Source organism: Coregonus lavaretus, assembly GCF_964263955.1.
Source record: "Coregonus lavaretus genome assembly, chromosome: 38".
In the NCBI taxonomy this organism is placed as follows: domain Eukaryota; kingdom Metazoa; phylum Chordata; class Actinopteri; order Salmoniformes; family Salmonidae; genus Coregonus; species Coregonus lavaretus.
In genome coordinates, this window is record NC_140025.1 from 27,100,659 (window position 1) to 27,113,962 (window position 13,304).

At 45.0% G+C, this 13,304-nt stretch overlaps 1 protein-coding gene across 3 annotated transcripts in view; it reads right to left on the reverse strand.

The window, feature by feature from the left end:
* cabp4 (calcium binding protein 4) overlaps positions 1-9,350 on the reverse strand; it is a 32,815-nt gene extending 23,465 nt beyond the window's left edge. The window contains exons 1-3 of one of the 3 annotated variants that reach the window (XM_084154927.1): positions 9,112-9,350; positions 5,521-5,571; positions 5,242-5,404 (exon numbers count right to left, since the gene is read on the reverse strand). In XM_084154927.1, the coding sequence (XP_084011053.1) occupies positions 5,242-5,404; positions 5,521-5,571; positions 9,112-9,131 (234 nt within the window). In that variant the 5' untranslated portion in view covers positions 9,132-9,350. Of the gene's footprint in view, positions 1-5,241; positions 5,405-5,520; positions 5,572-8,999; positions 9,090-9,111 lie in introns of those variants that run through there. The other 2 variants (XM_084154928.1, XM_084154929.1) reach the window with 2 other exon arrangements.
* Between the last annotated feature and the right edge of the window lie 3,954 nt (positions 9,351-13,304).

Below are 13,304 nucleotides of genomic sequence, written 5' to 3' on the forward strand. Positions count from 1 at the left end.
AATACCTTATTTATATAAGTATTCAGACCCTTTGCTATGAGACTCAAAATTGAGCTCAGGTGCATCCTGTTTCCATTGATCATCCTTGAGATGTTTCGACAACTTGATTGGAGTCCACTAGTGGTACATTTAATTGATTGGACATGATTTGGAAAGGCACACACCTGTCTATATAAGGTCCCACAGTTGACAGTGCATGTCAGAGCAAAAACCAAGCCATGAGGTCAAAGGAATTGTCTGTAGAGCTCCGAGACAGAATTAGGTTGTGAAACGGATCTGGGGAAGGGTACCAAAAAAGTTCTGCAGCATTGAAGGTCCCCAAGAACACAGTGGCCTCCATCATTCTTAAATGGAAGAAGTTTGGAACCACCAAGACTCTTCCTAAAGCTTGCTGCCCGGCCAAACTGAGCAATCGGGGGAGAAGGGCTTTGGTCAGGGAGGTGACCAAGAACCCGATGGTCACTCTGACAGAACTCTAGAGTTCCTCTGTGGAGATGGGAGAATCTTCCAGAAGGACAACCATCTCTGCAGCACTCCACCAATCAGGCCTTTATGGTAGAGTGGCCAGACGGAAGCCACTCCTCAGTAAAAGGCACATGACAGCCCGCATGGAGTTTGCCTAAAGGCACCTAAAGGACTCTCAGACCATGAGAAACAAGATTCTCTGGTCTGATGAAACCAAGATTGAACTCTTTGGCTTGAATGCCAAGCGTCACCTCTGGAGGAGTCCTGGCACCATCCCTACGGTGAAGCATGATGGTGGCAGCATCATGCTGTGGGGATGTTTTAAAGCGGCAGGGACTTGGAGACTAGTCAGGATCGAGGCAAAGATGAATGGAGCAAAGTACAGAGAGATCCTTGATGAAAACCTGATCCAGAGCGCTCAGGACCTCAGACTGGGGTGAAGGTTCACCTTCCAACAGGACAACGACCCTAAGCACACAGCCTAGACAAAGCAGTAACAGCCTAGACAATGCTGTAATCACTTGCGAAGGTGATTCAGCAAAGTACTGAGTAAAGCGTCTGAATACTTATGTAAATGTGATATTTAAATGTTATTTTATTTGATAAATTAGCAAAAAGATCAAAAAACCTGTTTTTGCTTTGTCATTATGGGGTATTGTGTGTATATTGACAAAAAACAAAACAATTGAATACATTTTAGTATAAGGCTGTAACGTAACAAAATGTGGAAGAAGTCACTGTATATATGTCTGCGCCCTCAGTCATGACAGATTTGTTATGACTGTGGCTGGTGGTAAGGCCAGGCAATGCTCAGAGCACAGGGACTTTTCACAGTTCTCAGAACACTAGGAGCAGAAACATGCAAAAGTCAATGAGTCTTACTGGACTCACAGATAGGCCTGTAGGCTAGATAGAAAAAACTGCATGCTAGACAGTGAGCGGATCCTACTGGAATGCAGATGGAATTATTGAGTAGAAAAATAAATGCTATGCTTCATGTCTTTCTATTTTGTCACAGTGACACAGGCTAGAAATTGCAACATACTAGTGAAGCTGAACTCCCTTAGCATTTATAGGCTATTGTAGATCCAGTATAGAAAACGTAAAATACTTATAACATTGAATCCTTCTTCCACAAAGACAGGCCCCACAAGCTAGCAGAAACAGAATGACATATAGCATACAAACAACACTGAATGTTGGTAGGACAAAGATGTTCCCAAAGGCTAACCAGCATTGGAGCAGAATACAGATCAACCTGGTCTCAGAGCATTTTGTATGATTCTGTATGTAAATTGGGAATAGTCCTTTTAGTGTGATACTGTATGTTACGTTTCGTATGGCATGTATTCATTTGTGGATGTCCATCACCCATCTCATATGATATGGTACGAATTACAATTCGTATTATATGTTACGGAATTGTAAAACATAGAATATGTTACAAACTGTTACGAATTTGCTAAACGTATGATATGTTACGAATTCTAGCTAGGTGGCTAACGTTAGCTAGCTGGCTAATGCTAGGTAGGCTAGGGCTAGGGGTTAGGGGTTAGGGTTAAGGTTAGGGTTAAGTTTAGGAGTTAGGTTAAAGGGTTATGGGAAGGGTTAGCTAAAAGGGTTAAGGTTAGGGTTTTAGGTTAGGGGAAGGGTTAACTAACATGCTAAGTAGTTGCAAAGTAGCTAAAAAGTAGTAAGTAGTTGAAAAGTTGCTAATGACCTAAAATGCTAAAGTTGTCCGTGATGAGATTCGAACTTGCAAACTTTGGGTTGCTAGACGTTCGTGTTATACGCCCTCCCATCCACCCCAGTAACCATCTGTCTAATGTAACCATACCAAACTTAACATACACTAATATGAGTTTCTCGGATTTACATTTACTATGTTACGTCTAGTCTATGAGACCAGGCTGTACAGATAGCCGACAGGTAGCTCAATAGATACATACCAACTACCCACTCTGCACCTCTCTAGCATACGAAACATGTTAGCCACATTTAAGTATGCTGTCATACATATCAATGATGTACATGAATGGCACATTTCAGCAAGGATAATTGTACAAACAGCTAGCAACTCTGACGTCCTATAAAATTTCTCGCTACATTAAGTTTGCTGGCATAGCCTACAAATAGATGTGCACAATGGACATTACAGTAAGGATAATGCTATAAACTGGGATACAAGCGTTACGAAACACAGGATGCTAAGGAAACATGCTACAGTACACATGTGAATCACATTTAGGCAGACATATCAGGGTCAAGTTTAATGTATGCAGGTTATGCCAAAGGTCAGCAGCAGACACAAACACAACGCATACGCAGGTCTCCCTTGGGAAAGAGATCCTCTGACCTCAATGGCACTTCCTAGTTAAGGTTAAATAAAAAAACTCAGGCCAAAAGGATGTTTTTCATCTAGGCTACTGTTAAAGGTCACTCTACAAATGTGAAGGACCTGCACTGTGTAAACTCTCCAAAATTCTACTTTGATGGCATACTTAGGTGGAAGCCTAGTCTTTGAACACCCCTGTTACTATGCATAATTTGTTGTATACATTGGATACCATCTTTGTTTTTATTTTTAAAGATTATTCATGAGAAAACAACAACTAGCCAATGTAAAATAAATAATACCCTATCAAAATGGTCAGGCAGCGTAAAAGCAATATAATATCCAATAGTGTATAGACACGCTGTGTGCTCCAGTGCTCACTGTAGAGGAGATTCCGACATATACTGTACAACTACACAAGGACATCTTTAGATGGCAAGGTCAGCACACAATCATTTGATTTATTAATCCAGAGAAGATTAGACAGTATGCCAAAGTCAAGACTCCAATCATCAGTCAATACACAGACCAATTAACAATTAATTTCAATCTGTTTGCTTTCACATGGGTGGCTGAGCAAAGTGTTTTATAACCGTTAGCCATACGAACACACAAAGAAGATACATGGACAGTCAGTGTACACACATGCAAAACGGGTACACAGATCTGCATGTACACACACACACACACACACACACACACACACACACACACACACACACACACACACAAACACACACACATCTGCGCACACACGCATCTGCATACATACAATACACAAACAAATGTACGTTAAAACTCACATTAAGAAATTGGCAACAAAAATGCCATACATTCTGCCTCACACATATATCTATCTCTCCGTCTTACTGTCTAGCATATTAATCTTGGTATCTGTCTGTTTGTCTGTCTCTCTGTTCTCATTATGGCTAATGAAGGTTGACAGTGAGCCTTGCTAACGGCGTTATTAATACCTCCTCTCACTGTGTGTATCCAAGCACAGAGAAAAACGAATACTCTATGGCAATGTCACTGCAAGGGCAGGGTGGGCCAAGGAAGGGGCATGGCAGAGATACGGCTGCAAATTGGGAAAATTGGGTTGTGGTAGCCTGGATGTCAATCTGTTTGTGCTTTATCCAACTGCTTAGTGCTCCTCATGCTTTGTGATTGTCATGTTTGGTTTTCTATGACCGATTTGAAACCAGAAGACATACACACTATGTTCCTGTATGTGTGATGGGGAAGGGGGGATTGGGGGGCAAGTGTTTAAATTATGCAGTAGTTAGCAATCATAATAAGAGTCTGGTAGCAGCAGTTGTGATGTGTGTGTAGCATGAATGTATATCTGTGTGTGTGTGTGAGAGAGAGAAAGAGTGTATATCTCTGTGTGTGTGTGTGTGTGTGTGCTTGAGTGAGTGCATGTGTGTTAAGGCGTGGTCAGTCCAGTTCAAGTGTTCAGCAGTCTGATGGTTTGTAGATAGAAACTGTCTCTGAGCCTGTTGGTATCAGATCTCATGCTCCGATACTGTTTGCCCCACGGGAGTGAACAGCTCGTGGCTGCGGGCCTTCTCAGGCACCATTTTGAGTAGATGTCCAGGATGGGTGGAAACACGGTCCCAGTGATGCACTGGGCCGTCTTCACCACCCACTGGAGGACCTTGCGGTCGTGGACGGAGCAATTCTCGTACCAGGCCGTGATGCAACTGGTCAGGACACTCTCAATGGTGCAGCAGTAATATTTGGAGAGTTCCCGGGGTGGCATGCCGAATTTCTCCAGCCGCTATTGCACCCTCTTGACGAGTGGTAGTGTTGTTGGTACATGTCAAGTCCTCTGTGATGTGGATACCGAGGAACTTAAAACTGCTGACTCTCTCTACTGCAGTCCCATTGATGTGGATCTGCTTCCTGAAGTCAACAATCAACTCCTTTGTTTTGCTGATTTTGAGGGAGAGGTTGTTGTCCTGGCACCACAATGCCAGTTCACTTACCTCCTCCCTATAGGCTGACTCGTCGTTGTTGGTTATCAGGCCGACAACCATGGTGTCGTCAGCAAACTTGATGATGGAGTTGGTGTCGTGCAAAGCCATGCAGTTGTGGGTGAGCAGGGAGTACAGCAAAGGGCTGAGGACACATCCCTGGGGGGCCCCTATGTTAAGAGTCAGTATGGAGTAGGGTTTGTTGCCAATCCGCTGATATATAGTTGTCAGCTGAGGGTCGAGGGGAGGGAATTGAGGTGTGAGAAATATGGTTGTTGTTCATTTTCAGTTGGTTTATGGATCTGTGTCCAGGTTGCATTGCATCAAAAGTGTAAATCACCCCAACTTTTCTGTCAGACATTAAAATGTTTAATCCTGGATCACAACTCACTGTGCAACTGATTTGGCATGTGAGAGAGGCAGGAGAAGTGTGTTGAGGTATACAAAAGTGATAGAGCTACTGACCTGTCCAAAGAGAGTATTGAGGTAGGACAGGTAGACGGCTGCTACAGAGCCCTGGCTGTGGCTCCTGCCGCTCTTGGAGCTGCTACCATTTTCTCCTGACTTGGGCTGGCGGAGCGCGGAGCGCCCAGGGGTCCCGTGTGCAGAGGGGGTGTTTGATGACGTGCTGTTAGGGGACGGAGAGGTGGAGAATAGGACAAAGGGTCTGACTTCATCCTTGTCAACATCATAATTTTTGCCGTTGTGTCATCACCGTTATCTTTGAGGGTGTGTCTCACTTACCTCGCTCTGGGTGAGGGCGCTCCTCCCTTTTTTGTCCCTTTCTGAGACATGCTGAGAGAGAGAGAGAGAGAGAGAGAGAGAGAGAGAGAGAGAGAGAGAGAGAGAGAGAGAGAGAGAGAGAGAGAGAGAGAGAGAGAGAGAGAGAGAGAGAGAGAGAGAGAGAGAGAGAGAGAGAGAGAGAGAGAGAGAGAATAATAAGTATCAAAGGGACCAAGGAGAAGAGAGAGATACATACAGAAGAGAATGAGAGCGAGAGGAAGACAGAGAGACTGATGGCTGTACGTTTGAGAGGCAGATTAATGCCTTGTCATCGCACTGTGTTGTCAGAACCAGGGCCCGGGATGAAAGAGTGCCTCTCAGACAGTTGACACTGACACGTCAAACAGAACACCTTTACACCCCCGACCATCTCAGATGCTCATAAAGATGCGCCTAATGCCCTCCGTTTGTATGAACGTTGTACGAATGTTGATAAATACATGTGATGTGCGGAGACGCACGCCAATGAGGCACCGTTAGTCCGCGTTCTCCTCCCTAAAGACCGCAGATCATAATGAGATGAGACAAGCAGAAAAGGTAGGCCCTATAAATTACAATAAACAACCTAATGTGCCTATCCGCGCAAACCAGAGCCCCCTTTTCACTCCAGTACCATTGGAGGAGAGAGATTGTCTCTGGCGAAAGCTGCACGCGAGCGGTAAGCATGTGATGTGTACTGATTGCAACGCTCTGAGCATGCTGTCTCCCCAGAGAGGAAGAGGCGAAGCGAGAGGATTTACTCCACCCAAAATCTGTCCGCGTGAGATAAGCCATTTTTGTATGGAGGTCTATGAGCAAGTACATGAGGCTTATTTGGTCGAATAGAAGTTTCAAAATATTTAGTCTGTTACAATGTACTGATGTAAGTGGATGCATTCCGGCAACTTTGAGAAAAACGACTTCGTTGTGCCTGTTGTTTACACGCGTATCTGCCCTCTCTTTGGCTAGAATGGTCCCACCTGATCTCGCCTGCCTTCAATCATTAAGGATATGTATTTCCATTGTTAGAGCAGTCACTCGGCTATCTTTATAATAGATTGTCTTTGGTCTCCCTACTAACTCCTCGAGCTCTCTGGGTGTTTCACTCATCTAGCCTATCTTAACAGTTGTTCCTCTCTCATAGTTGGTTCATGGAATGACTGAAAACAACTCAAATAAGAATGTGTGAGCAGTTGGCTGGTATTTGGTAGTTAGTGCCATATTGTCTGTATAATTGTTGTTCAAAATCACAGGAGGTTGGTGGCACCTTAATTGGGGAGGACGGGCTGGTGGTAGAGCGGAATCAGTGGAATGATATCAAATACATCAAACACATGGTTTGATACCATTCCATTCGCACCTTTCCAGCCATTATTATGAGCCGTCCTCCCCTCAGCAGCCTCCACTGTGATGGATTATAAGATAATGAGGTGCTTGCGCACACACACAGCTAAATTGCTACAATTTCCGTGGTGGTGCATTCATAGTTAACAATAGGCCTAACTATTGTTTGCCTCAAGAACAGCTTTCCTCTTGAATGAGCAAAGTACCCATCAGGGTAAACAAATAAACACACGCATGCTCGTTCGGACGCACGCACACACACACACATACAGACACACACACTTCTACATGAGCCATTAGAGACAGCATGAGCTGCTCCCTAAGTGGCCAATCGCTGTCAATCACCAAGCCGACACGAGCAATTTCAGATCCTAATCATGCTAATTGAAATAATGAAAAGGAGGACCGGGGGGGGGAGTTAAAGCAGAGGTAATGCAGATGATGTCACAGACCGGCTGTGATCCAGAACTGGTTAGCTGAGGGCCTCATCCTTTGTCGTTTTTTCTCTTCAGTGATTTTCCCTATGTTTTTTTGTCATTCCTCCTGTTCACCTGCTGTTCATCTGTAGTCAAAAGCAGATCAATGCCCAGATGGCTCAGCTACTCTCTTCCCGTCCAATGTCTTAAAACAACCCACGGTACAATAGGCCTAGCTGCCTCCTCCTCTCCCTATCGATCTCCACCACCGATTTTGTGTCACGACTCAGAAATCAGACTCCCTTTCGTTACCGGTTTGGAAAGGGGGGATCTGGGGGGCCAGAGGAGGAGAGGGAGATGGGTGGATTTTCTTGTCCGCCGGCTTCCCTGTCATCCTCCTATCAATGGTTACATCTTGTAATTTCCCCCCGTTCACCGCCGTCTCGCATCCCACACAATCAATCTCCTGTGCGGTTGCCATGTCAGTGCCTTCTGTCCTGGTAGCTGTCTGGTCTCCAGTCTGTCCGTCGGTTCCTGTTTGTTACCACCAGTAATTGTTGAATGACTGTTGTTTTCCATTCAGACTGTACAATTCGCACTGCCCAGAAATACCAAAGAGGGCTACACTACATTAAGTCCTATTGACGAATGGATAAATGTATCGATTGATTAGCCGATTGAAGTAAACAAATACAAGCACAATTTGGCCAATGGTCAACAGCCCTTGACCTCCTCCTCATCCTCTATCCTCCTTACCTTCAATATGCAGCTAGAGATAGAAAGGAAGAAAAATAGAGAGAGAGTTTCCCCCTTTTTCTGACAAGTCCAGTCGTAACCGTTTGGCGTGGACGTGTTGACTGATATAAATTAGGAGTATAACTCCCCTCCTTCCCCTCTACCTTCCCCCTCCTCTGCCTCACCAGATTATACAATAAGAAGGGTGATTATCTTGCTATGTCTGGATTAGACTTTGAGATGTGTGACCGAGTCACTGTCTTGAGGAAAGAGGCGTGAAATTACATTGTAGGGTAGTCGTGTATAGGTTGTGCATAAACAATGAAGACCTTCAGTGTATCTTTCAGGGAACCCTTTCTTTGAGCTACTGGTTCACAAACCTACATTTGTTAATGCAGACCTTTGATGGGCTTAAGCACTGAGCTTGTCCTTTTCTTAACCCTCAGGTTACAAACGTTGCAGTTACCTGGCTATTGCGAATGACTGTATCGCTGCTCCAAACTAATCTCCCTTGCAACGTTCTACAGAGTTCACCGAAGTGTCACTGCTCCAACTTTGTATTCCTTGCTACACTGTCCGAAACGTACTTCTCCTTGCTTCGTCACTGCTCCAACTTTGTATTCCTTGCTACACTGTCCGAAACTTAGTTGTCCTTGCTTCGTCAATGCTACAACTTTGTTTCCCTCATATTGTTTGAGGGAACAATATGTCTTAAAAGAGCTTCCCAAATGGTGGTCTGTGGAAAAGTGTTGGTCCTTGAGGTGCTACCTAGGGATCAGTGAGAAGGCTTTAAATGCATTTCTGGACAGTTGTAATACAGTAGGCTAGATCCAGGCAACCGACTAAACAGTACAGTGCTAAACAGAAAGGTATACATGATGTCAGTGCAAGTTTATAAGTCCTCGCTCAAATGACCTTCATCAATGTAATGGAGTGCGAGATAGCTAAGAATGCAGAACGTCAGACCTCTCTTCTTCAGGAAAATTGCATTAGCCTGCTGGTGGGCTGCCAACGTGTTCATTCGTCTTTCCGTGCAGTCAGCGAGGGGAACCGTTTTGGAACCACCTCTCTATCCTACCTTTTATACCGCACTGTCATCCTATACCGCCCTCTCGTGCCAAGCACTGGTGCAGTAAGGGAGCTCTTTGCAGCTGAACCGTTTCCCAGCGCTATTCGAACCTCGCCACGCTCAAATATGCTTAGTCCGGCCAACCAAAGCCCTTATTTAGCATTCTGCCTTTTGAAGAGCGAGAGAACTCCCTCCTTTCCACCTGAAAAAGAAATGGGGTAGCAATAATGTTGTCACATTACACGCACCAGTCAGCTCCCGGTGGACTGTGTACCTTGGCAATGAAATGTTTACTAAAGTGGAAATCCGCTATTGTAGCTCGCTGCCTCACTCTTGCCTCAAGGCTGCAGTGCAAAGACAGGCCAAGCACAGTTCTTGTTGGTTTTTCATGAGGTTATTGTGCCTCGTATAGTGTTTGAGTGCTTTTCAAGTGGAATTGTGGATTATTTGGTGAGAGAAATGTCTTTGCAAATATGAAGGCACTGCCGATACTGATGTTGTGTGTAAGGGTGTTTGTAGTTACAGATGTGTGTTTGTGTCGATGAGGTGCTTTGCCTTCGGTGAGTGTGTTGGGCAGAGATGAGAGGTGGGCTGAGCATAATGAAGCGTCCCGTTATTGGTGACTGATAATGCCATATCGAGAGCTAATTACCTGCAACATTGCCTCATTAACCACAACAAGACGGCACCACCATCGGGCATTGGCCACAACACCCAGCCACCTCACACTGTCTCTTCATCTCCCTCTCCTCCGTCCCCTTCCCTCCTCTCTTCTTCCTGCTCTCATCCCTCCATCTTTTTAGATGGCCTTCATTTTCGTTCCTCTACCTCTCCTTCCTGTCTTTTCTCAGAACGATTTTTGTTGACGCTCGTACTTCTTAATAATAAACCTTTGAAAGTAATCTTTTGTTGTTTTGTCTCAGCATTCCCTTCATCATTCCTCCTTCTCTCATTCTCTCTCTCTCCTCCTTCATCTCAATCTCTATCTCTCTCTTCTTCTATTTTTGTCTCCATATCAATCCGTCTGTCTGTCTGTCTGTCTGTCTGTCTGTCTGTCTGTCTGTCTGTCTGTCTGTCTGTCTGTCTGTCTGTCTGTCTGTCTGTCTGTTCCTTTCTAATATACTGTAGCTCTCTCTCCTACCATCTCCCTCCTTCTCCATGTCTCCCTCTACGTCTTTCTACAGTCACCTTCACACTCCATTCTGGAGCAGTTGGCTTCTCTCCCGCCATCTCTCTCTTCCCTCCATCCCTTTCTCCCTCCATCCCTCTCTCCCTCCATCCTGCACATGTCCACTGCCCTGCCTCTGGGCCATGCTTCCCCCCTGCGCTCCACTCGTTTATTTATGGGAATATGCTGATGGGGCTAACCCAGGTATAGAAAAAATACCCCAGAGTACAAGGAAGAGAGGGAGGGAGAGATCGAAAGCGTGAGCGCGTGGAAGGCGAAAGATGGTGTAGAATGGAAGAGCGAAAGAGAGTGTACTATTAATCATTGACCTGTCATTTATCCTAAAATGCAAGCAACCATTCATCATGGACCGTGAAAAAAAAAGAAAAAAGGGTTGAAAGAGAAAGAGAGCGAGGGAAAGTGTAAAAGTGTGTCATGAGGTTGGCAGAACATAATTGGGTCAGTTGCAAATAAAAGTGGCTGAGTTAGTGCTGAGTTTGACTTTGAGGTCGGCACCACATGCAGCCAAGCTCGAGATCATCCCCAGCATGAGACTAATTTAATCCTCAGAGAGATGAGGATAGAGGGATTTGAGGCGAACCCCAAGCCTCCGTTCCTCCCATGGGTGCCACACTCAGCTCTTCAAGCCGTTCCCTTACTACGAAGGCCTAACTAAGCTCTTCAAACCGTTCCCTTACTACGTAGGCCTAACTCAGCACTTCAAACCGATCCCTTACTACGTAGGCCTAACTCAGCTCTTCAAACCGATCCCTTACTACGTAGGCCTAACTCAGCACTTCAAACCAATCCCTTACTACGTAGGCCTAACTCAGCTCTTCAAACCGATCCCTTACCTCATAGGCCTAACTCAGCTCTTCAAACCGATCCCTTATTATGTAGGCCTACTGCATCACTCAAAATGTAATGCTAATCTTCTTCCTCCATAATACAACATGGAACTGTAATGATAAGGCCACGGACTACCACAGGGATCTTTATCAATGCTAAAGCTTCGGAAAAAGAGAACAGTCACAAAAGTAAAAAACAAAACAAAATAAATAAATAAATAATCCTCAGGGGAATGCGTCTGTCAATCTGTCATGAGGCATTTTATTTCACAGTTTTTCTACACCGCTGGCTTTGCTGTCACAAAATGTAACAGAAACAGAGAACTCGCATGATGACAGAGAAAGAGAAAGAGAAAGAAGTGACGTGCCTGGCTGTCTCTCAGCGTGTTCCTCTGCTAGTCGGAGTTAAGGACAATTCACTGGTAGGGTTAATGGAATCTGTCTCTGTCAGAAGAGGTGTGGGGAGAGGGGGTGGAGGGAGAGGGGGTGGAGGGAGAGAGCAAGGGAGAGAGAGAGAAAAGATAAGTGCCCAAGGGACTCAGTGAGGGGACACTGAGCACATCGACTGAACACCACCACTCGCAATGCGGCCAACGATCCTTCCCTTAGGCTGAGCAGCAAAGTAGAACACAACACAGCAACAGATAATACCTCAGACACTGAGGTCCAACATATTAGTAGAGCTGCCATAAGATTCTCAGTGGTTGCAAACACAAATAATATAGCAATATTTCACACCTCTGTAAATACTTTTGGGGGGTTTATAATCAGGTATCATAGCTGTAGGCCTAACCTATGTCATGTATATTCCCATATTTCAAAAGTATTGATTAATTGTTAAATGCTTCAGATTCAGTTGGAACAGTGTAGTTACAGTATTATTTCAATACTGTATGAGTCACAGGAGGTTGGTGGCACCTTAATTGGGGAGGACGGGCTTGTGGTAATGGCTGGAGCGGAATTAGTGGAATGGTATCAAATACATCAAACACATGGTTTCCATTCGCTCCATTCCAGCCATTATTATGAGCCATCCTCCCAAAGGACATGCGGTGCAACTGGCTCTATCCCAATTGTGAGATTTATGTGATTTCCCTCCCTCTGAGTCAAACAGGGAAATATTTGATTTCGACACTATGTAAAATGTAGAGGCAGACTTTATCTCGCCGCTATGGCAATATGGTGCTGAGAGGCTTGGAAAGTTCTGTGCTGTATTTCCTAATAGAGGGGCCGCTGCCTCTTTGTACTGAGGTAATGGGAGAAGATAATCTCACCATGCAGTGGGACTGAGAATTTGCTCCTGCAAATTGCTCTCTCTCTCTCTCTCTCTCTCTCTCTCTCTCTCTCTCTCTCTCTCTCTCTTCTCTCTTTCTCTTTCTCTTTCTCTTTCTCTTTCTCTTTCTCTTTCTCGTTCTCTCTCTCTCTCTCTCTTAATTCAATTCAATTCAATTCAATTCAAAGATGCATGGGAAATGTGTTTACATGGCCAAAGCAAGGGAAAAAACAAAAAGAAAACAACAACGAAGAAAACCGCTTGGTCTCTCTCCCTCTCTCTCTCTCTCTCTCTCTCTCTCTCTCTCTCTCTCTCTCTCTCTCTCTCTCTCTCTCTCTCTCTCTCTCTCTCTCTCTCTCTCTCTCTCTCTCTCTCTCTCTCTCTCTCTCTCTCTCTCTCTCTCTCTCTCTCTCTCTCTCTCCCCCTCCCTCCCTCCCTCCCTCCCTCCCTCTCATTGTTTCTCTCTGCTCGTTGGATTGTAATAGGCCCATACAACATTCTCTCCTGTTTCAGATGGCTTCCTCCTGAAAATCCAGTTGATTACCTGCACTAATCACCTCATGAACCGCACCAGACCACTGTCTAAAATATCAATCTGATACCTCATGTTTATCCCGCGGGAGCGATCAATACCCAGCGCCAGCCATTGTCCCGACTTCATTCCTCAAGCCCAATTGATTACATTTCATCCACTGCACTAACCATGGGGAGAGAGACAAATCTATGTGCTCCGTATAGGTCATTGTCAAATGGAGGCTGGCGTCAATCCAGACTGGATCCAACTCTCCTGTTCTTTTTTATTCTTACCCATTGTCACCCATGGCACAGTTCGACTGCGGATCTTTGGAGCCAAAATGGCGGCTGTGTCATTGTTGAGCTAGGGTGCTTCCTCTAGTGACCTCCTGAAATTGCC